This window comes from Chelonia mydas, chromosome 1, assembly GCF_015237465.2.
Source record: "Chelonia mydas isolate rCheMyd1 chromosome 1, rCheMyd1.pri.v2, whole genome shotgun sequence".
Classification (NCBI taxonomy): Eukaryota; Metazoa; Chordata; order Testudines; family Cheloniidae; genus Chelonia; species Chelonia mydas.
This window is the reverse complement of record NC_057849.1, coordinates 326,449,962-326,471,577: the sequence shown is the minus strand read 5'-3', so window position 1 is coordinate 326,471,577 and position 21,616 is coordinate 326,449,962. Positions and strand designations below refer to the sequence as shown.

Sequence of the window (21,616 nt, the reverse complement as noted above, 5' to 3'; positions counted from 1 at the left end):
AAGAGAGAGAAAACAAGAGATTATAAAGATGTTTCCAGAAGGAGGAAAGCAATGTGGAATATGTCTGATTTCTCCTCGGGTGTGGCTTTTTTTTCTGCCCCTCCAGCACAACAATAATGTCATACTTGGCAAGCAAAGAGCTTCCTGCTCCTGCATATGGAAATTAAAAATGTCTTGAGCTCTGATTGAAAAGCCTCTGTGTACATGCAGGCTACCAGCTGAGGCTCCTCTGGTTTTCAAAGCAGCAGGAAATGTGCTAAGGACCCTCTATGTCTCTTTTGAAAATAAATGAAAAGGGAGCTCTATTACTATGTACAGACACACTCTGACATATACAGCTTAAATCTCCTTCAGAGCAGCTTGAACACTGCAGAGTTGTTGACCTTGTATGCCAGACAGTGAGAAAGGAGAGAGAGAGAGGCTTCTATATGAAATGGCTAACTGATTTAGCTGAAGTAATTTGAAACCAAATTGACATGTCTTCACTGCCCTTCACACTTGTCACAGTTGTTCCTTTGGTTTGGGAGCAAAGATAATAAATAATCTAGTCAAAATAACAATTGAATAATTGGATGCCTCTTTCCAGAGAATCCCCCTGCACTGCTCTAGTTGTGATATTTTCATTCTGAGGTTAGGGTGACCAGATAGCAAGTGTCAAAAATCGGGACGGGGGTGGGGCGCAATAGGTGCCTATATAAGAAAAAGCACCCAAAATCAGGACTGTCCCTATAAAATCGGGACATCTGGTCACCCTATCCGAGGTACACAAATCATGATGATGTTCTTGAATAAAGTATGTTATGGTTCTCCCCATAAGGATAAAACTGCTGATAAGATTTGCACAGTAAGAAAGTAAGAAGAACTTTTCACCTCTCTTACCCTTTTAATAGTGGTTTAATGCCACATACTTCAGTGGAGTTACTCTAGATTTACACTGTTGTAACTGAGAGAAGAATCTGGCCTACTAACTGTACAATTATGATTAGAATTTGCTAACCCCTAGCTAGACTGCCTGGCTGAAGGGTGTGGGTGGTCTTGCATAATTCTGAATGAAGGAATCTGGATCCTGGAATCTTTGGCAAGACATCGAATAACTTTGCTCCTGCAGTCAGGGAAAAAGTTGACTTCTTTTCCCTCTTCCTTTCCAGAGAAGCCTGGGGTCTGTACTGTGGAATGTAGCATGATTGCACCATAACAATATATCAGTAAATCAAACATTTATGTTAGGCATTTTAATAGTGCCCATTCCTCATATTCTAAAGCTGCAATACAAACACACTTAACCTTACTAGATGGCTTGAATTGATGAATGTGCCACAGAGCCACTTCCCCACACATTGCCACCCACACAAGAAAAGGTATTTGTCTCTAGTAATGTTTTCACCATGCCTCAGAAATTGACCTGCAAAATGGACAGTGATCTAAATCTCTGTAATCCACCTCTCCTCATTCTTTATTCTTTAAAGCGGAAAATCGAAGGTGAGTTGATGTTCTGGAAGATTTTAAAATGGTTTTGAAAAAAATCACAGTAGAACAGCAACCTGTCTCCATAAGAGGCAATTCCTCATTCTTTAGTCTTTAAAGCAGCAAGTCACTTCCCTCTCCTACAGCTAGGTTGCCATTCTATTGTTTGTTTGTTTTTGTTTTAAATTATTTTAAAATCTACCAGCTTTGAAGATTATCAAACTATCATGATCATGTCCTCTTACAGACTTGTGAAATGCATTACTTCCAATGGCATATATCACTGCACTGTTCAAGACCAACTGTACAGGCTCTGTTCCTCTGAATTATCTGGTGCATCTTTCCCTACGAGCCCCTGGTCACCTTCACAAAGAGTTCCTCGAAGTACTGCCCCTAATACACATATTGTGTTACCGGAGGTGACTGTTTTGCAAACCTGCTAGAGCTAGCTCTGGGTCCTAATTCTCCAAAGGGTTTGTGCAATCATTGATATCTTGAGCTGTCACTGATACCTGTACACAATGCTACCACTCTGATCTGGGAGTGTTTTACATCCATTTTATACTTATCTTGCATAGGTATAAATGATTATACAATGCGCAAGGCAGTGGAGAATCAGTGCTCATTGAAGCAAGGTAATTTTTATATCTCTCTGGCAGGACATTTCCATGTTATTTATTCTTCACTCCAAGCACAGAAACTAATTTTGTTTCATGTAAATTATACATTTAAGCAGTGGCTCTTGGCAGTGGCTCCTTTTTTGCTCTATATTGACAGAGAACTTTTGTCCCAAATGACCGTGTTAATGAGTTAACTTGTGATTTCCTGATTTTCATCTATTGTTTTATTCACTCTCTCTTTTTAAATAAAAAGTCACTTAAAACCTAGCAAGAGATTTATGAACTGACTGGATGCATTTATCCTGTGAGTCTCAATTCTTATAACTCTATTACTTTGCTATTAAAATTCAACTTTTCTTTCAACAACAATCACAGAAAAGCATGATTGTATAGGCTTCTGCATAATGCTGTGCTGTGGTTTGAATATTGTTAACTGCAGGGCTCTGTTAACCTTGTGAGAAAATCCTTTTCTAATGGTATCTTTGGCTTCTTCTGACTTAGCTAACTAAGCCAGTAATGAAGTTCTTCATGCAATCTGCATGGTGCATCACAGATCACCTAAATGCATGTAATATTGACAATGAGATGTTGACATGTCTTTGGCAGAAAAAAACAAAAAAAACACCCTATCCTGAATTATATATTCAACTATTCCTTGTCTTATCTGTGCAAAGAAACTCAAATTAAACTCATTTCAGAATTTACTCAGCCCCAGATGAAAATCAATAATATAAATAGTATACTCTTCCAGGAATATTACAGACACTCTAAAGAAACAAACACAGAAACAAAAAAGTAATGTATTCATGTCATTCTATTGAAAAATCTGGAAGAAGATCAAGAAAAGTTAAGATGATTGTTTTTCTCTTTGTCTGAAGCCTGTAGTCTCTCATCTGGGACTTTTCAAGTCAATCCCCCAACAAGTTACTAAAAGCATTGTTCAGTCACTCATATCTAGTACTGCAAAGCATAAAGGGGAAAACGTATAAAAATACATGTTTTCTTTTAACCAAAATTTCTTTGTGAAACTGAAATTATTTGCAGGCTTGGAGAAATTTCACAGAAATGATAGTTGGGACAACATTCCAGATTCCACTTACATTTTTGAAATGTAGGAAAAGCCGACAAGTGAAATTAGAGAAAGTGCTATATATCAATAGTAAATTGTTCGCCTGCTCAGAATTACCCCAAAAGCAAATGGAGACATTCTCCTTTGTGTTTTGTGTGCAAAAGGTATATGCTACTAAAATAGATACTTCAAGAAAAAAAAAACTGGTTTCATTGCACTCCCTAAGCAGACAAGAGGTCATATCACAAAAACACATTAGACGCTGCCTGGCACCTTTGTTGGTGTAGACCAAGGATTAAATTAAACTGAAAAGAGTATTACAGACCGTACCTTCATCCAGGGCCTAGTCAGACAATGTTTCCAAAGCTGCAATTACAGATGGGGCTCTGGCTCATATGGACCTATGACCCAGGAGGGACAAGTTGAAATAGTCTTATGCTGCTGTCTGCCAAGTCTTCAGGGCTGTGTGGAACTTAGGGTTGCCAGTTGTGGTTGGACGTATTCCTGGAGGTTTCATCACATGACATAATCTTTAATTAAAGATTAATCTTTAATTCCTGGAGGGTTGGCATCCTCAGGGACCTGGCGTTAGAGGGCCCCCATTCCCTGGAGGAGCTGTTATTGATGGGACACCAGGGGAACCGGAAACGGGTGAAATTATTCTGGAAACAACTCCCCTACATGGACAGAGCAGTGCACAGGGTTTAATAAAGTTCCACTTGTTCTACTTAGCCTGCGTTCAACTTCACTCTTTGCTAATGAAACATGGTGACAGCATCTGAAGCTACCCAGAGACCTCCATTTTGCAGACACAAACCTTGACCAGTAGTGGACCCAGTGGAAGGAGACGTTTGAGCTGTATGCAGACCTGGCTATCTGGGAGGACAATAGCAGGAAACAGTATGCATCCGATGAAGTGAGCTGTAGCTCACGAAAGCTCATGCTCAAATAAATTGGTTAGTCTCTAAGGTGCCACAAGTACTCCTTTTCTTTTTGCGAATAGCAGGAAAGTTATTTTACCTTACTGGTGAACAGGGAAGAGAGCCCTGTACCACTCTGAGGCTTGCCACTGCTTCAAGCCTCACAGCTGCTCTAGGAGCCCCGGACAAAGAAACTGTGGAGCAATACAGGTTTCTTGCTATGTACAGATCTGAAAGGAAAGGGGATGGACCCCTGTGTACTGCCTTACATATACTGGCTGTTACATGCAACTTTGGAAACTTGACAGACTCCCAGATTCGCGACAGAATAGTCTGTGGAACTCGGGATCACCACATGCAGAAGTGGCTGCTCTGGGAATGGGATCTCACATTAGATAGATACGTAGACTTGGGACATCCATCAGAAGCCTCAAAAGAAAGGATGAAAGCCCTAGGGGGCACAACTCCCCCTAAGTACACGCAGTGAGACAATAGCAAAGGAGTTCACATAGGCAGGGTTCCAGACCGGTAGCGAGATGCATTTATTGTGGGAGAACAGATGAGTGGGTTAAGGAGATGGACCTGCATTTGGACAGCATTGCAAGGACTGTGGAAAGTTGAGCCATTTTTGCAGTGTGTGCAAGAGCAGAGGAAGGTGCCAGAAAGATTCAGACAGACTTGTACAAGAGCGGAATGGCACATCAGACAGCGGTGATGACATCATCACTCTCTCCTTGACTCCAAGACCATCTCAGCTTCAGGCTGTCAGGACAGGAAACTAACCAGGGACAATAATAACTTCTGTGCATGCAACAATGTTAACAGGGAAACACCCTGTGCCATTTCAGCTGGATAGTGGGAGCTTCTGCAATGTAATTCCTCAGAGTGAATTGGACTCACGCACATCCATTACAAAGACTAGGTTCACTCTAATAATGTACAATGAGAGCACAATGCAGCCCATTGGAAAAATGTGAATTCATAGTAACTAACCTGAAAAATAACAGATGGTACTAACTGACGTGTGTGGTGGATGGATGCACCACAGACCCCTCATGGAGAACACAGCCATAGTAATCATGTATCTGATCATGATGTAATATCAGAATTTTAAGCTGCAGTGCAAGAAGCAAAATGGGAGGTCCCATGGGCAATGGAGATTATTTTAGAATATATGGAGATATTTTCAAAGATGACTAGTGCCTCAAAGCAGTGACTGGAAGTAGACCCGCAGTGGACCCTGTGTGCTTAACATGAGAGAAAATTCCAGAGGCAGTGTATAATCCGGTACACAAGGAGTTTGAAAGTCTGCAGAGCGTGGGTATCAGAGCACCTGTAAGGCCTCTGCAGTCTGGGAAAGCAGCATAGTGGTGGTCAAGAAGCCATCAGGCAAATTACACATCTGTATCAGCCCAAAACCACTAAACCAGGCATTTAAAAAATTCCACTACCCACTTCCCATATGGTATTACATCTTGACAAACTTTCCAAACCAGAATCTTTACAGTGTGTGATGTGAGGAATTGATTTTGGCACATGATAAAAAGTCCAGCATCCTCATCCAAGAGCTGGAAGAGCTGCCTGGAGCGAAAATAACTGATTATATCCTCATTGTTTGTGAAAGGAGTAATGATACAGAAGCTGAATGAGACCATGACAGAAAAATACATGGTTTTCTACAGCGATGCAGGAACAAGAACATAAAACAGAACCCAGAAATAGTTCAGTTCAGCAGGAGATGATGTACATTGGACATCTACTCACAGCAGAGAGAGACTGAAATCAGATCCCAGTATGATCAAGGCAGTCAAAGACATGCCAGCTCCAGTGGATGTGAAAGAGGTACAGCACTTCGTAGGAATGATCAGTTATCATTGAAAGTCCTGTCCACAGCTGGCTGCGGTAGCGGAACCCATGTGTCACCTCACAAGGAAGGTTGCTGAATGAAGCTGAGCAGGTCCCCAAAGGCAGGCATTTCACATGCTGAGACAAATGATAGCGGATGCCCCTGTCGTGAAGTATTGCGAGCCAGGTGTGCCACTGCCATTCCAGTGTGCTTCCAAGGAGAAAGGATTGGGTGTGGTTCTTCTACAGGAGCAGCAGGTTGCTTATCACAGATGAGTCCTGCCAGAACCTGACAGAGATATGCCCAAATAGAAAATAAAAAGAGCTTCTGGTTCTGGTATTTGGAGTAGAGTGATTCCATCAAAACACCTATGGCCACTCAGTAATAGTGCAATCAGACCACAATCCCTAGGGACAATCATGGCAAAGCCCGTTCTTAGCGCTCCAAAGAAATTGCACCTCATGTTGACACGCCTCCAGTGGTACCGGGTAGAGATCAGAGATTTTCCAGGATGCTTACTGATGTTAACTGACACCCTGAGCAGGGCAAATATACCCAGTATTGGCAAGCTAGGGGAAGGGGATCAGAACATTGATTCCATTAACATGCAGCACTATCTTCCAGTTTCAGTAACAAAACTAATGGAAATCAGAGGCTTTGGAGAAAGATACTCAACTACAGGCAGTCAAAAGAGCTATCCTAACATGGTATCCAGAAGACAAAGGCCAACTGCTGGTAGGAGCAGAACCATATTTTCAAATTAAAGATGAGCTGAATGTACAAGATGGAATCATATTTTGAGGAAAGAGAGCTGTTGTCCCGACCTCATTATGTAATAATATAAGGCAAAAAATACACACCTCACATCTGGGCACTGACTGCTGTCTTAGATGGGCTTGAGAGTGGTTTTCCTGGCTGGGAATGAATATATAACTCCGCTCCTTCAGAGAAGTGTGACACCTATTGGTTTTGTGATAACCATCAGCAGAGAGAGACTCTGTTGCCACATGAGGTAATGAGTGGATCACAAGCTAAATATGAGTCCACAGTGTAACACTGATGCAAAAAAAAAAATGCAAACATCATTCTGGGATGTATTAGCAGGCATGTTGTAAGCAAGACACGAGAAGTAATTCTTCCCCTCTATTCCACGCTGATTAGGCCTCAACTGGAGTATTTTGTCCAGTTCTGGGTGCCACATTTCAGGAAAGATGTGGACACATTGGAGAAAGTCCAGAGAAAAGCAAAAAAAATTATGAAAGGTCTAGAAAGCATGGCCTGTGAGGGAAGATGGAAAAAATTGAGTTTTTTAGTCTGGAGAAGAGAAGATTCTGTGGGGGGAAGACACATAATAATTTTCAAGTACATAAAAAAGCTGTTATAAGGAGGAGAGAGAAAAAATGTTCTCTTTATCCTCTGAGGATAGGACAAGAAGCAATGGGCTTAAATTGCAGCAAGGGCAGTTTAGGCTAGATATTAGGAAAAAATTCCTAACTGTCAGGGTAGCTAAGCCTGTGAGGAATATACTGGAATAAATTGCCTAGGGAAGTTGTGGAATCTCCATCACTGGAGATTTTTAAAAGCAGGTTAGACAAACACCTGTCAGGGATGGTCTAGATATTACTTAGTCCTGCCTTGAGTGCAGGGGACTGGACCAGAAGACCTCTCGAGGTCCCTTCCAGCCTACAATTCTATGAGCTGCCGACCTATCCATGGCAAAAGGTGGGAGTGGATTTATTTACCTTCAAGTTGTAGTTGTAGTTGATTACAGTGTGCTATTAATAAAACTTTTGTGAGGTTGATACCTTGCCTAATACAAGAAGCAAGTCAGTGATTGGTAAACCGAAGGCCCACTTTGAAAGATATGGTATTCTGGACTTGGTATTCAGCAATAACAGACACCAATTTGCCTCAGAAGAATTCAAGGAATTTGCATGAAAACGGGAGTTTGACCACCACACCTCCTCTTCATCATATTCTCAGATTAATGAGAAAGTGGAATCATCTGTGAAAACAGCAAAAAGACTGTTACACAAGATTGTTTCCTCTGGTTCATATCCCTGGTTACCATTTTTGTCACATGAAATATCCCACAACAGGGGTGACAAAACAGTCGAACACAGGCACTAAGGGGACAAAGGACCAAAACCCTGCTACCAATGAGGGGAGACTTGTTGCAGCCAGAAGGATGGGAATGCCAAGCAGAAATGGCCAACAATCAGAGAAAGCAGGCACTAGCGTATGATAGGTCAGACAAGGACTTGCCATCCCAGAAGATGGGCACTCCTGTGAGGATCCAGTCATTAGAGAGACATGACAAGGAATGGACTAAAGGAGTCATGAGGGGTGCAGTGGTACCCAGAGCACATGAGGTGATTATGCAAGAGAGACAAGTGATCCCAAGGAGCAGAAAAGATGAGCCAGTAGACACAACACCCAGAGAGAGCCTGAAGAGATACAGAGGTCATCACAGAATGGAGAGGAAAGACAATTAGCCACACACCAACCCCACAGGGAGGGAGGAGACTCCACAGAGGTAGTTGGCTAGACAAGGACACAGGTAATAGGTAGACAGAGCTGGGTCACTCCCGGCAAGGTTGCCTGTTGGGGAGACCAAACTATCTCAAAGACTACATAACCAGCTTAGTCTGTGGTAAAGATGAGGCTCCAATTCAGCTATGTGCTGGCAATCTCTGGCCAAAGGAACACAGTTGTGGGGGTCCGGGTATCAATTCTTTGTTTTTAAGGTATATATTAAAATGTTTGTAAAACAGGGAAGAAGTATCATGATCAGTGTAATTGGAGTCAGATAAGAAGAGCCCATGTTCCATGGAGCGGCTGTCATTGACGGGGCACTCGGGATACAGGGCACAGATAGGGTTAGGCTGGAAGCAACTAAGCCACATGGACAGAGAGTTCTGCTTGTTCCTCTGGTTCAACTTAACCTGCATTCAGCTTCACTCTTTGCTGATGAAACAGAGTGGACGGTGGGTTGGGCAGAATGAGTAATGTGTAGGGATGATAGAATGAGCCTTTTGGGGAGTCAGGATTTTTCCACTTTATTGTGGCCTGAGGAGGAGGCATGTTGCAGGTCTCCCCCTCCTCTATCCATTGTTCCCCTAATTTCTTTCACAAACAGATGTATCAATGCTGGGCATGTGCCCAAGGCTTCCTCATGCACATGCTTGCTGAGACTGGAGAGGAAAGGAAGTCCCTAATTGTCCTTTGTGCCTTACTGCAAGGGCTTCCAAATGGATAGCTTCACAGAGTACCCATATATACTGGAACCAGCCCTGTCTCAAGAGGCCCTGCCCGTGCTGTATCTATCTGTGGATAAATAGAGCACTGCACATTCCAGGACTGGTAATCCAGGTATCCCTTAATTCACTGTTAAAAAAGAATAATACAGTGCATATCCTGAAACTCAGAATGTATGTACATACCACTCATTTTCATCTTCTGTCCTTCATTTCCTCTGCTTTTAATAGAAAAACTTTCTGGAGAGAGTCATTTAGTGAGGCAGATACAAGGGTATCTGCAGTATAGCCTAGAACTCATACATTCTTAATGCAAGATAACTGTCAACTTTTGGAGTTTCCCAAAAGCCCAGAATAGTATATGGTTCTGGGGAGAGAGTTCACTGAACGTTTTGTTGTTTGTTAAAGGAAAGAGGGCTAAATAATCTGTTTTTTAAGATCAGATTTCTAAGTGTGTAAATCAGATTGGTATTGATTTAATCATGAAAGCCAAGACCAAACTCACTGACCTATTTAACAGAGGGAACAAAGGTTACTCTTGTGTGGTTACAGCCAGAAGTTATTTACACATGGAATAAATTATAACCTTTATTTTGATTGCCATACAAAAATATTAAATACTCACAAAGTGCTAAGAGGCTTAACTTGCTGGGGTCTAATTCTACACGCAGAGTTTACTGCTTTGGGGATGTTGGTTGAATTCCCAAATTCCCAAGGCAAGCAACTGGGTTTAGTTTGAAGGTCAATAAATGTATAAACCTGATAATTTCAGATAAAAGATCCTGTTCTTCTAAGAGGTTTTCCTTATGAAATATTGGAAGGGAGCATGGAAGACATTATAGTGCAGTGGGTGGGCAACCTGCGACCCATCAGGGTAATCTGATTGCAGGCTGCAAGACATTTTGCTGACGTTGACCGTCTACAGGGAAGGCCCCCCGCAGCTCCCAGTGGCCGCAGTTCACCGTTCCCGGCCAATGGGAGCTGCGGGAAGCGGTGGCCAGCACGTCCCTGCAGCCCACCGCTTCCTGCAGCTCCCAGTGGCTGGGAACAGCAAACTGCAGCCACTGGGAGCTCCAGGGGGCTGTCCCTGCTGATGGTCAACATGAGCAAAATGTCTCATGGCCCACAGAGTACGATGATGGGCCGCATGCAGCCCGTGGGCCGCAGTTTGCCCACCGCTGTTATAGTGTCTTTCCGTCACTGAGGTTTCAAAATAATAGTTTCCAGGTAGTAGCACACTTTATTAAGCCAAATTTTGTTAAGAGGTTTTGTGGCAAATTTTGTTATGTCAAAAGACAGTGTGTGGAACCATGAATTCCTCCCCACCTGACAAAAACCCACAGGAGGCTTGTGATTCATTCTTAGGCCTCAGCCCAAAGGAAGTACAAGTAACAAGCTTGTATGGGACTGTATCTCCTGTGATGGTGTTTTACAACAAGGAGGGTCTTTCCTTTCCCACTTGTGAATGCCTCTGACTTCTTTGTAAATGTAACCCTTCTGCCAGGTGACGCCAGCAGCAACAAGGGCCGGGTTCAGTATCTAGGGGTTTCTCTTCAACAATACAACAGAAAACCGGCTTGAGCCCCCACCCAGTGACCTGGGACAATTACACACCACCCCCGGGTGCCTCGAAGAGGCAATACTTTCCCTCTCGCAAGCATAGAGTCTGAGTGTAGCAAAAACTTTTAATAAAATGAGGGAAGTAACTAAGCATTAATTTGGGAAAACACCACAACTAGGATTCATAAACACAAACCATGAGCAAAAGACCCACCCACAAGTAGGTTGGGCAGTGTCCTTTTCCCCTCAGGTTCTTAAGTCAAGCAAGCCAAAAGCCCTTTAATGTGCACATTCTTTCTCTGCACTCCACTCACAGTTGCTGTCCTTGGCCAGTGCAGCCCCAGAGTCCAGAGGTTCATCCGCAGAGTTCACCTCCTACCCTGGGTGGAAGTGGGGGTAACGAGGCACCTCACATGCTCCACTGCTCAGGCACTCGCTCATCACCCCGCTGGGCAATTGCTGCACCTCTTTGCCAGGCTCCGGTCTGGCCGTCTCCGCCAGCCACCCTGCTGGCCACACCTCGCCACCAACCACCTGGCTAGTCCTTCCATCAGAGTATGCCAGGTACAGTTCTGCTGCCGTTGGTTCACACAACAAGGATAACAACCCCTTATTACTCCTGCCTCAATAACAAGGAGACTGGGGATCCAACACCAGGCACAAGTGATCATTTGGGCAAGCAGTCCCATCATGCTGAGCACCTGGGCAGGGTAGGTGTGTCCATGCAGACGAGATCAGCTCCTGAAGTCCTTTTCCACAGCTCACCACTAGATGTCAGGGGAGAGCTCATTCAGACTTTGCTTACATAGGATAGGGTAGTGTCCTGTGGTATCCTTCCAGCCAGTGACCTGTTTGAAACAGAGTAGCTCTATAGCTCTCCACTTCCACTGCTTTTGCCTGTAACCATATGCCTTGTAATAAGGACAGTGCTGTAACAGAGCTTGATCGCAGGAAAATATAGATATCTCCTAATATAAGCACGAGAACCATGGAAAGGACATGTTCATTGGTTCCTGGGACCCTTCCTTGAGAGCAGTCATTACCACCCTGACTCATCATGATACCATTCGTGAGATCTCTGACTACTCTAAAATGTATCATTAATGGGAAATTTGTAAATTCAGACATACTGACTCACTGATGCTATAGTATATACTTGCCTTTGGGAGTGATATCATGGAGCCCAGTAATTTAGCATAGCAGAGGAATGTGATATTTTCATTGGGTACCTCTGTGTGATTGAGCTATAGCTCAGCTCTGATAGCATGATTGGTGAGAAGATTTAGTTTTACCTTACTGCAGCAAAGCAAACTCAATATGATGATTAAAGTAATCAAAAGGCTTAATGAGAATGAAACTTCCATAATCCGTTTGAAAGGTGAGCCTGAGAATTTCAAAGGAGCCTATGAGAGTTTAATTTTGGGATTTGGGCACCTATTTCCCTTAGGTCTCTTGGAAAAGCCAACCATTAAAGTTTACACAGAGGAATTTTGGATGAAAAATGGAAAAAGAGAATGGATTTTCCAAGGGAATTAAAAGTAAATTTGTGGATTTCACCTGTGCGACATGAACAATTTTAATATATGGTTATGAGAGCCACCTTTATTTAAGCTATGAAGCAAGGAGTTCAAATCTTACTTATGAATAGTACTATTTTTAATATTACAATATATACACTGGAGAGACACTCGACTTCTGTAAGTTGTCACAGCTGCACTGAAGTTGCTAACTTACACCAGAAGAGGATCTGCCCCATTGTCTCCAAGGTTACTGGCTAAACACAATGAGAATTAAATGGGCATGAGCTATTGTCTATCAGAGTTAATGTGATAATGCAAATCTTTTCTAGTTAGCTTGATTCTCTATACTTATATCTGCAATACGTGTATGGAGGGCCGAACTCCGAAACATTTGCTCACATGAACAATCTAGAGCTTGTGGAGAATTTACCATCAAAACTGTTTTCAATGGAAAATCGTAATTTTGAACTCAACAAAAATTTTCTATGTAGTGTCTACTTTCTGCAGAAAATTTCAACTTTTTGACAACCCCCAAAAAATCTGAAAACCAAAATATTTTTGGCTTTCTGACCAGCTGTATTATAGCCCCATTGATTCACGCTGACTGGTTGCAGCAGTAAGGGCTAAAGGACAGATCCAGGAGCCCTTACTCAATCATTATTCAGGCAAAGCTCTTGTTAGAGATTGCAAGAGTGCTGAGCAAAAACTGAGAACCAGGTCTCTATCTGAAGTAAATAGGCATAGATCCAATGATGTTAATGGAGTTATACCACTTTAATCCAAATAAAGATCTGGCTCTGAGTGAGGGCAACGGACTTTGTCTTGAATTGTATGAATAAGGTTTGCAGGATTGGGCAAATAGGGCTTCATTTTCAGAGGTCCTGTCCACCTGCAGCCTTCATTGACTTCACTTGGAACTGTGGGTACTCAGCACCTCTGAAAATAATGTGCCTGTGGTATAAGTACATCATTTTAGGTATTCAGAATAGGTTCTTTTACTTTTTAAAGCTTCAATTTCCCTTCTCAACTGTTAAAAATATATCCCCTACTTTACAATGAAAAATAAAATAACTGAAGTGGAAGCCAAAGATTGGCTGAGTAAGGAGAGGAAGGCTTATCTTCTTATGTTGTTGGCAGTGTTGTAATTGTGTTAGTCCCTAACTATGAGAGAGACAAGATAGGTGAGGTAATATCTTTTACTGGGCCAAGTTCTGTTGTTGAAAGAGGCAAACTTTCAAGCTACACAGCATGTAACTTTCACCAACAGAACTTGGTGCAGCAAAAGATATGACCTCACCTACCTTGTCTCTATCTTCTTACAGCAGTTGTCTCTCCAGAACAGAAGAGCATTGGCAAGGTGGTGTAGAGTTGTAAGCATTGCAAATGTTTGTGTTGTTCATGTAATGGGCATGAGTGTGCACCACTGAAGGCAATAAGAGTTTTGCCATTTACTTCAGGAGGGACCCGAGTGGGGTTTATCTGAATAAACAGATGAATTCAACGTACAAGGGTGACACAATAGCTCCTGTCCCATTAAAAAAAAAGAAAGAAAATTGCCTATTTGAGTTTGATTTCATAATTAGATTTTCTTTGAAACTAACCATAGCCTGTCAAAAGTAATTAAAATTCATTATGGGGAACTAGGAGAATAATTAATTTTGTGAAAAAAAAAAAAGCAACTTCCCCTTGAAAATATATAGGCAGCCATTCTCAGTGAAATCCTCTGTTAGGAAAAGTAACTGAAATGTGTTTATGTAGCTTTTATTGATTGTCTTCTGTCATAAACTTTATAATGTATTGAGTCCATTATTTAATTTTATAAATAATCTGCCTTAAAAGCTAAAGCTGTAAATAATAACATCCATTAAAATAGTGGAGTTCATTAGCTGAATGGATAAATCAATGACTGACTCTTACTTACCCTGTAAATACCATTCACTTAAACTTGGAAAGGAAAATTGGTTTTAACTGAACACTAGCTTTATTGCCAACAGCTTGATATAATTTTTTCTGTTGTTATTAGCTACACTTATATTTAAAGGGTCTTTTATTTCAAATAAGATGCAATTATAAAACCAAGAAAAGCAACTGAATGCCTTTGCTAACTTGTGGTACTCACTGTTACAGAGCTGCAGGAAACCAAGACCTCTGAATATTACCATATATCCCACCACCCACTCGATTACAGGATATTATTAATGGATGAAGATCAGGACCGGATCTATGTGGGCAGCAAAGATCACATTTTGTCTTTGAATATTAATAACATAAGCCAGGACCCTCTGAGTGTAAGTTCAAAAGTACTTCCAGAACCCAGTATCATTTTACTGCATGTCTTTTTTTTAAGGGAAAAAAATGTGTGTTTCATTAGACCAGCAGTAGGCAGAAGTCTAAATCCACACCTCATTGAACAGTTAGTACTTGTTTGATGTGTCACATGAGATGAACAAAACTTTAAAATGACTCAAAACACTTCATTCAACCTGTTTACTTGTTTTTGAGTCATTTGCATGGTGGCTCAGTCTCATAAGGAGCACCTTGTATGAGGTGACTGATGTAAAATTTCCACTCCCCTCAAAGATTTGAGAGTATTCAGAGCTGCAGCTTTAAAAGAACCTTGTAAGCAGCTTGAGGATATTTTTTTGTAACTGTCTCCTTTTTCAGGCTATGCAAGGGAAATGAATAGGATGAAGCTGTCTTTAATCTTAGACTAGGTTTGTTTTATTTTCCTACGATAAAGAAAGTCCCATAGCTGAAGTCTGTCCTCTGAACTTTTTTGCTTCTGTTTTATAATCCCTCCCATTTTTGTATCATAGGGGAGTAATACATTCCTAGTTTCAGAGACATAACGCTAATCCTGCCTCCATTGCGGTCCCCCTCCATACCATCCTCTCCTTTCAGTTATTGTAACACTCTTTCTTCAGGCCACCTCTCTATATTCCAGCATGTGCAAAATGTTCATGCCTTCTCCCTCAGCTGTATGGAAAATGCTGTGACATCATTCCAGTGTTTGGAAACCTCCAAAGGCTTCTGTTTTACTTCCAGAACCTATTCAAATTCAGATTTCTGTAAAATATACTTAACAGATCTTTTCTCTCTGATAAAGAACACATATTTAATAATAGGTTTCAGAGTAGCAGCCGTGTTAGTCTGTATTAGCAAAAAGAAAAGGAGTACTTGTGGCACCTTAGAGACTAACCAATTTATTTGAGCATAAGCTTTCATGAGCTACAGCTCACTTCATCAGTGAATGCATTCGATGAAGTGAGCTGTAGCTCACGAAAGCTTATGCTCAAATAAATTGGTTAGTCTCTAAGGTGCCACAAGTACTTCTTTTCTTTTTATATGTAATAATGGGGTCTTCAGTCTGGCAGGGAAAGGTATAACACAATCCAATGGCTGGAAGTTGAAGCTAGATAAATTCAGACTGGAAATAAGGTGTGAATTTTTAACAGTGAGAGTTGGCATCACTGGCAAATTTAAAATCAAGATTGGATTTTTTTTAAAAAAAGATCTGCTCTAGGAATTATTTTAGGGAAGTTCTGTGGCCTGTGTTATACAGGAGGTCAGGCTAGATGATCACAGTGGTCCGTCTGGCTTTGGAATCTATGAATCTCATCTGATCCTTTAGTCCAGCATCCATCTTTTTACTGTACCTCCACATAATTTATAATCTCCATTGGTACTAAAGGCTTGTACTATCTGGAACAGCCTTACTGTACTGCCACACTGATTAAACCCCACTGCAAAACTCATCTGAAAACCTGTTTTCTTTCTTTTTCTGTGTGTGTCAGTCTTCTCTCAAACTGCTGTTATTTATTCTGTGAAGTGTTTGGGTGGATGTGTAGATAGATAGATAGATAGATATATGATATGCGTGCATGCAAGCAGTGTGCTTTACAAACTAATGTTGCAATGCACTGTAATAGTAAAATGTAAACCAGAGTCAGGGTTTACTTACATATACCCATATAGAGCAAAACAAAAATAAAAACAACCAAACAAAAGCAAAAAAATATCCCCATACAGTTCTGACAGGTCACATGACCACCCAATATTAGGCTGCTCCAAACTGGAATTTATCCAGTGTCTGCAGGATTGCTACTTAATCTTTCTTTATAGTGGCTGCATTTTGCTACTCTTGTGTCACCTGGGAGATTCTGTTCAACATGATCTCTTTTATGTTGCGATTCATTTGCTTAAATATCACTAAAACATCTATTGAAATAATAATATTTTTAATATAGGAAAGATGCACAGAAATGAACCATCAGCTAAATACATTTAGACTCAAGTCTGTCATCACAATGCTCTTTTTATTGTTATGATATTGCCAGTGGTATCTTGAGACAGAATTCTGATTTACTTTTCCTTATCAGCCTAACCCACCTATGAAGAGTGAGTATAGAGAGTGTTTCTCTATTAATGCCTTTTCTGTTTCAACTCTGATCTTGAAACAGATTCTGCTAAATTCAGCTGGAAATTTTAAGAGAACACATTTTCTCATGAGATATCCAGCACTTCTGCTTCTGCTTCCAAAAGAGAAACACTATAATAACAGCCTTTCTTGCTGTATTTCAGCAGTTCCGATTTCAAGTCATGGACCATCCCTGGAAGTAGCATAGGGATATTAATAAAAATGTATCCGGTATCCAAAGATTTCAGAACCTCAGAAACGTTTTAATCCTAAAGTTCTTTTGTTCAGTTGTACAGAATAGCAAAAGTTCAGTGGGGTTAGTAGTTTGTCCAGGTTGGTTAACTAATCCTTAACTGGAGCAGCAAACTTTAGGCCAGATACTCAGCTAGTATAAATCAGCTTGTCTCCATTGATTTCAGGGAAGCTACACTAATTTATTACAGCTGAGGATCTGGCCCATTATTTTCAATATTGCATCCTAAAATACAAAGCTCTCATTTACCATTGTTTTTATGTAAAAATAAACTTTTATAAAAGAATAAAAGCAACAGTTTTTTCAGGGCCCATGTTTTAAACTGATGCATGCCTAATCCAGACTTGTAGGGAAAAGTAAAACTCTCTTTACTGTTTAAACTGGATTTCTGTCAGAAAAATATGTGGCAGAAATATTTTTCCCTAGCAAAAAAGGTATGAAATCTGTAAAAATATTGACTTTGTGAACTCAGAAATACCTTGAAGGAAACCTGTTAGCATAAACTAGATGGGGTGATGAATGTTGTATATATTCAACTAAAATTATGTAGTTCCTTAAATTATTATTTCTTTCCAAATAGATTTTCTGGCCAGCATCAGCAATCAAAGTTGAAGAGTGCAAAATGGCTGGCAAAGATCCTACAGTAAGTTTTATACACACACACACACAATTAAATATTTGGCCATTGAGTCAGAGCACCTTGAGTGCAGCTGAAAGCAAGATGTAAGGGGTGTGGGCTTTTCTTTTTTAATACTCTGCAGGTCAAACGGTAAAGTGAAATTCTGGAAAATGAGAATATTTACACAGTATACGTCTTCAGATTTTGTCTGGAAAAAAATATGTACATTGCTCACTTTCACTACTGGATTTATGATTTTTGTTTTGTTTTTTGTTAGTGATGGATAGCATTAATAATGCTTGTTCCAAGTATCTCCCGGAGAATATATTGTAGACTGCTGAGCTAATGATAATGTCAGTGCCTGGACTAGCTCCCAGACAATATATAGTCTTTTCTATGGAAAGAATCTTTGCGAATGCCGTGGTTATTCTTCACATTCCAACAGCACACAGAATTGGTCATAAAAAAAACCCCACTTGTATTAGTTCTCTAACACAGTGTTTTAGGCAGATATCTGAAAAATAGCAGTGCTTCCTTAAAACAGGTAAATTTGACACACACTATAACTATACATGGGAAATGAAAACCAAAGATATGCTGTGATAAACAGTTATACACTGAAGCCACAATTTTGTAGGTGGGTCTGTGCAGATCCTGACTTCAGTGTGGAGCTGTGTGTGGGCGTAGGTATCTGCCTGCATTCCTCTCATTGCAGGATCAGGTACTAAGGCCTGTATACATTTGCTTGTTTCACACACACAAAGAAAATTGGTGTGCTCAAACAAATAGACAGCGACATTTGCTGTTCTCCCCAATCTTAACATAAGAACATAAGAATGGCCATACTGGGTCAGACCAATGGTCCATCCAGCCCAGTATCCTGTCTACTGACAGTGGCCAATACCAGGTGCCCCAGAGGGAATGAACCTAACAGGTAATGATCAAGTGATCTCTCTCCTGCCATCCATCTCCGCCCTCTGACAAACAGAGCCTAGGGACAACATTTCTTACCCATCCTGGCTAATAGCCATTAATGGACTTAACCTCCAGGAATTTATCCAGTTCTCTTTTAAACCGTGTTATAGTCCTAGCCTTCACAACCTCCTCAGGCAAGGAGTTCCACAGGTTGACTGTGCGCTGTGTGGAGAAGAACTTCCTTTTATTTGTTTTAAACCTCCTACCCATTAATTTCATTTGGTGGCCCCTAGTTCTTATATAATGGGAACAAGTAAATAACTTTTCCTTATTCACTTTCTCTCCATCACTCATGATTTTATATACCTCTATCATATCCCCCCTTAGTATCCTCTTTCCAAGCTGAAAAGTCCTAGCCTCTTTAATCTCTCCTCATATGGGACCCGTTCCAAACCCCTAATCATTTTAGTTGCCCTTTTCTGAACCTTTTCTAATGCCAGTATATCTTTTTTGAGATGAGGGGACCACATCTGTACACAGTATTCAAGATGTGAGCGTACCATGGATTTATATAACGTCAATAAGATATTCTCCATCTTATTCTCTATCCCTTTTTTAATGATTCCTAATATCCCATTTGCTTTTTTGACTGCCGCTGCACACTGCGTGGACATCTTCAGAGAACTATCCACGATGACTCCAAGATCTTTCTACTGATTAGTTGTAGCTAAATTAGTCCCCATCATATTGTACGTATAGTTGGGGTTATTTTTTCCAATGTGCATTACTTTACATTGATCCCCATTAAATTTCATTTGCCATTTCGTTGCCAAATGGGAAGATGCCACACCCCTTATTGAAATGATCCCAGTCTTCACTTACATCATCGCCTCGGACACAACAATTTTTCCATAAAAGAATTTAAGCACTGGAGTTACTAATGTGACACAAAGAAATTGTTTTTTCCCCAGCACCAATCTTCAGAAGGCACTTGGTTCACAGAATCATAGAACATCAGGGTTGGAAGGGACCTCAGGAGGTCATCTAGCCCAACCCCCTGCTCAAAGCAGGACCAATCCCCAACTAAATCATCCCAGCCAGGGCTTTGTCAAGCCTGACCTTAAAAATACCTAAGGAAGGAGATTCCACCACCTCCCTAAGTAACGCATTCCAGTGTTTCACCACCCTCCTAGTGAAAAAGTTTTTCCTAATATCCAACCTAAACCTCCCCCACTGCAACTTGAGACCATTACTCCTTGTTCTGTCATCAGCTACCACTGAGAACAGTCTAGATCCATCCTCTTTGGAACCCCCTTTCAGGTAGTTGAAAACAGCTATCAAATCCCCCCTCATTCTTCTCTTCCGCAGACTAAACATCCCCAGTTCCCTCAGCCTCTCCTCATAACTCATGTGTTCCAGTCCCCTGATCATTTTTGTTGCCCTCTGCTGGACTCTTTCCAATTTTTCCACATCCTTCTTGTAGTGTGGGGCCCAAAACTGGACACAGTACTCCAGGTGAGGCCTCACCAATGTCGAATAGAGGGGAACGATCACGTCCCTCGATCTGCTGGCAATGCCCTTACTTATACATCCCAAAATGCCGTTGGTCTTCTTGGCAACAAGGGCACACTGTTGACTCATATCCAGCTTCTCATCCACTGTAACCCCTAGGTCCTTTTCTGCCGAACTGCTGCCGAGCCATTCGGTCCCTAGTCTGTAGTGGTGCATGGGATTCTTCCGTCTTAAGTGCAGGACTCTGCACTTGTCCTTGTTGGTTGAATTCTGTTTTCATTGATGTTCTGATCCAGAGCTCAGCAAAGTCAAGAGGAGTCTTTCCATTAATTTTAATGGGCTTTGGATCATGCTTTCATGCTGGTTTAAATCCAGGACCACACCACTGATGTTCAGTAAAGTGATCCTGGAATTATGCAATATAAAAGAAAGAATATTCCTTTGGAAACAATGGGCCTGATCCAAAACTCTTTGAGGTCTATGGGAAAGTCCTATTGATTTCAATGGACTTCGAAACAGGTCCAGAGTTACCATATTTCAGGTACAATACAGCTTGAAAATATTTTATTAGTTGCACATTTCCTAATGCCAAATTAAATGTAATGGTGACATTAAATGCTCATTCCAGGCACTGTCATACTAAAATAGTGAACTCACTAACCAAAATCAGACTTACATTAAAATTATGTTTTCCTGAGTCTATCATAGTTCAATGTACTTTTAATTAAAGGAAAGGAAAACAAAATATATTGGACCTACTTGAGCATAATGCAATGTAGCCTTTTCAGTAAAACTCTAGAAAATAATATGTTCTAGTGCTCCACAGCAACAAAATGATTCTTTAAATAAATAAAGTAGGGTTGAGACAGTAACATATCTGTTTTTCCTTTCTAGATTATAATAGAATTAAAATATGTGGTTTTTCTTAAGGCATATGTGTCATCTGCTACATTTTAGTATTTCTTTACATTGTTGCTGTTACAGCTTGCAACAGCCTGGATCTGGTAGCTTGTTAAACTGCATTAAACATAGAGAATACAAAATTGAGCAGTATATAATTGCATTTTAAGAGTTATGGGTTGGTTTAAGTTTGGGGATTTTTTTTAATATAGTGAGATCATCAGTCTTATTCAAGTCTCCAAACATATAGTGACCCTTTTTGCAGCAAGAATACATCACAGCATGGAAGGTGCTTTTGCCTTGAGTGCAATATACAAAATGTGTGCTCCATGGAAAAAAAACAAAAAAATAAAACAAACAAACCTCACAAATCTCTATTTTCCAAGGAGTTTCTTTTAAAGTTGATTACTCAAGAGTGAGACTTTTATAGCATTTTTCCATAATGAAGCATCTCGGGATGCTTTACCGTATGATTAGCAATAAAGGCCACATTGCTAAATACAGCCTCTGTTTTTGCACCTGCAATTGATTGTCTCCACATTCCACTACAAGCCCAATCAAGTATTTAAAATATGGGAATCCTATCATTTGCACTCACATTTAATTCCATCTGCTTTTTTGTGTCTGTCATTCATTGTAGATCCAAAATTGCAGGTACAAAACTAAAGTCTTAGGTGAAGACACTTTAAATATGTGACCCTAACACTTGGTCCACCCTAAAGAGTTAATAAGAAATAAAAGTCT

At 40.7% G+C, this 21,616-nt stretch overlaps 1 protein-coding gene across 1 annotated transcript in view; it reads left to right on the top strand.

Annotated features, from left to right (window-relative positions):
* SEMA3C (semaphorin 3C) overlaps nt 1-21,616 on the top strand; it is a 163,070-nt gene that overhangs the window by 79,155 nt on the left and 62,299 nt on the right. Inside the window, exons 3-4 of the mRNA XM_037889242.2 lie at nt 14,384-14,544; nt 17,507-17,569. Of these exons, the coding sequence (XP_037745170.1) occupies nt 14,384-14,544; nt 17,507-17,569 (224 nt within the window). The remainder of the gene's footprint in view (nt 1-14,383; nt 14,545-17,506; nt 17,570-21,616) is intronic.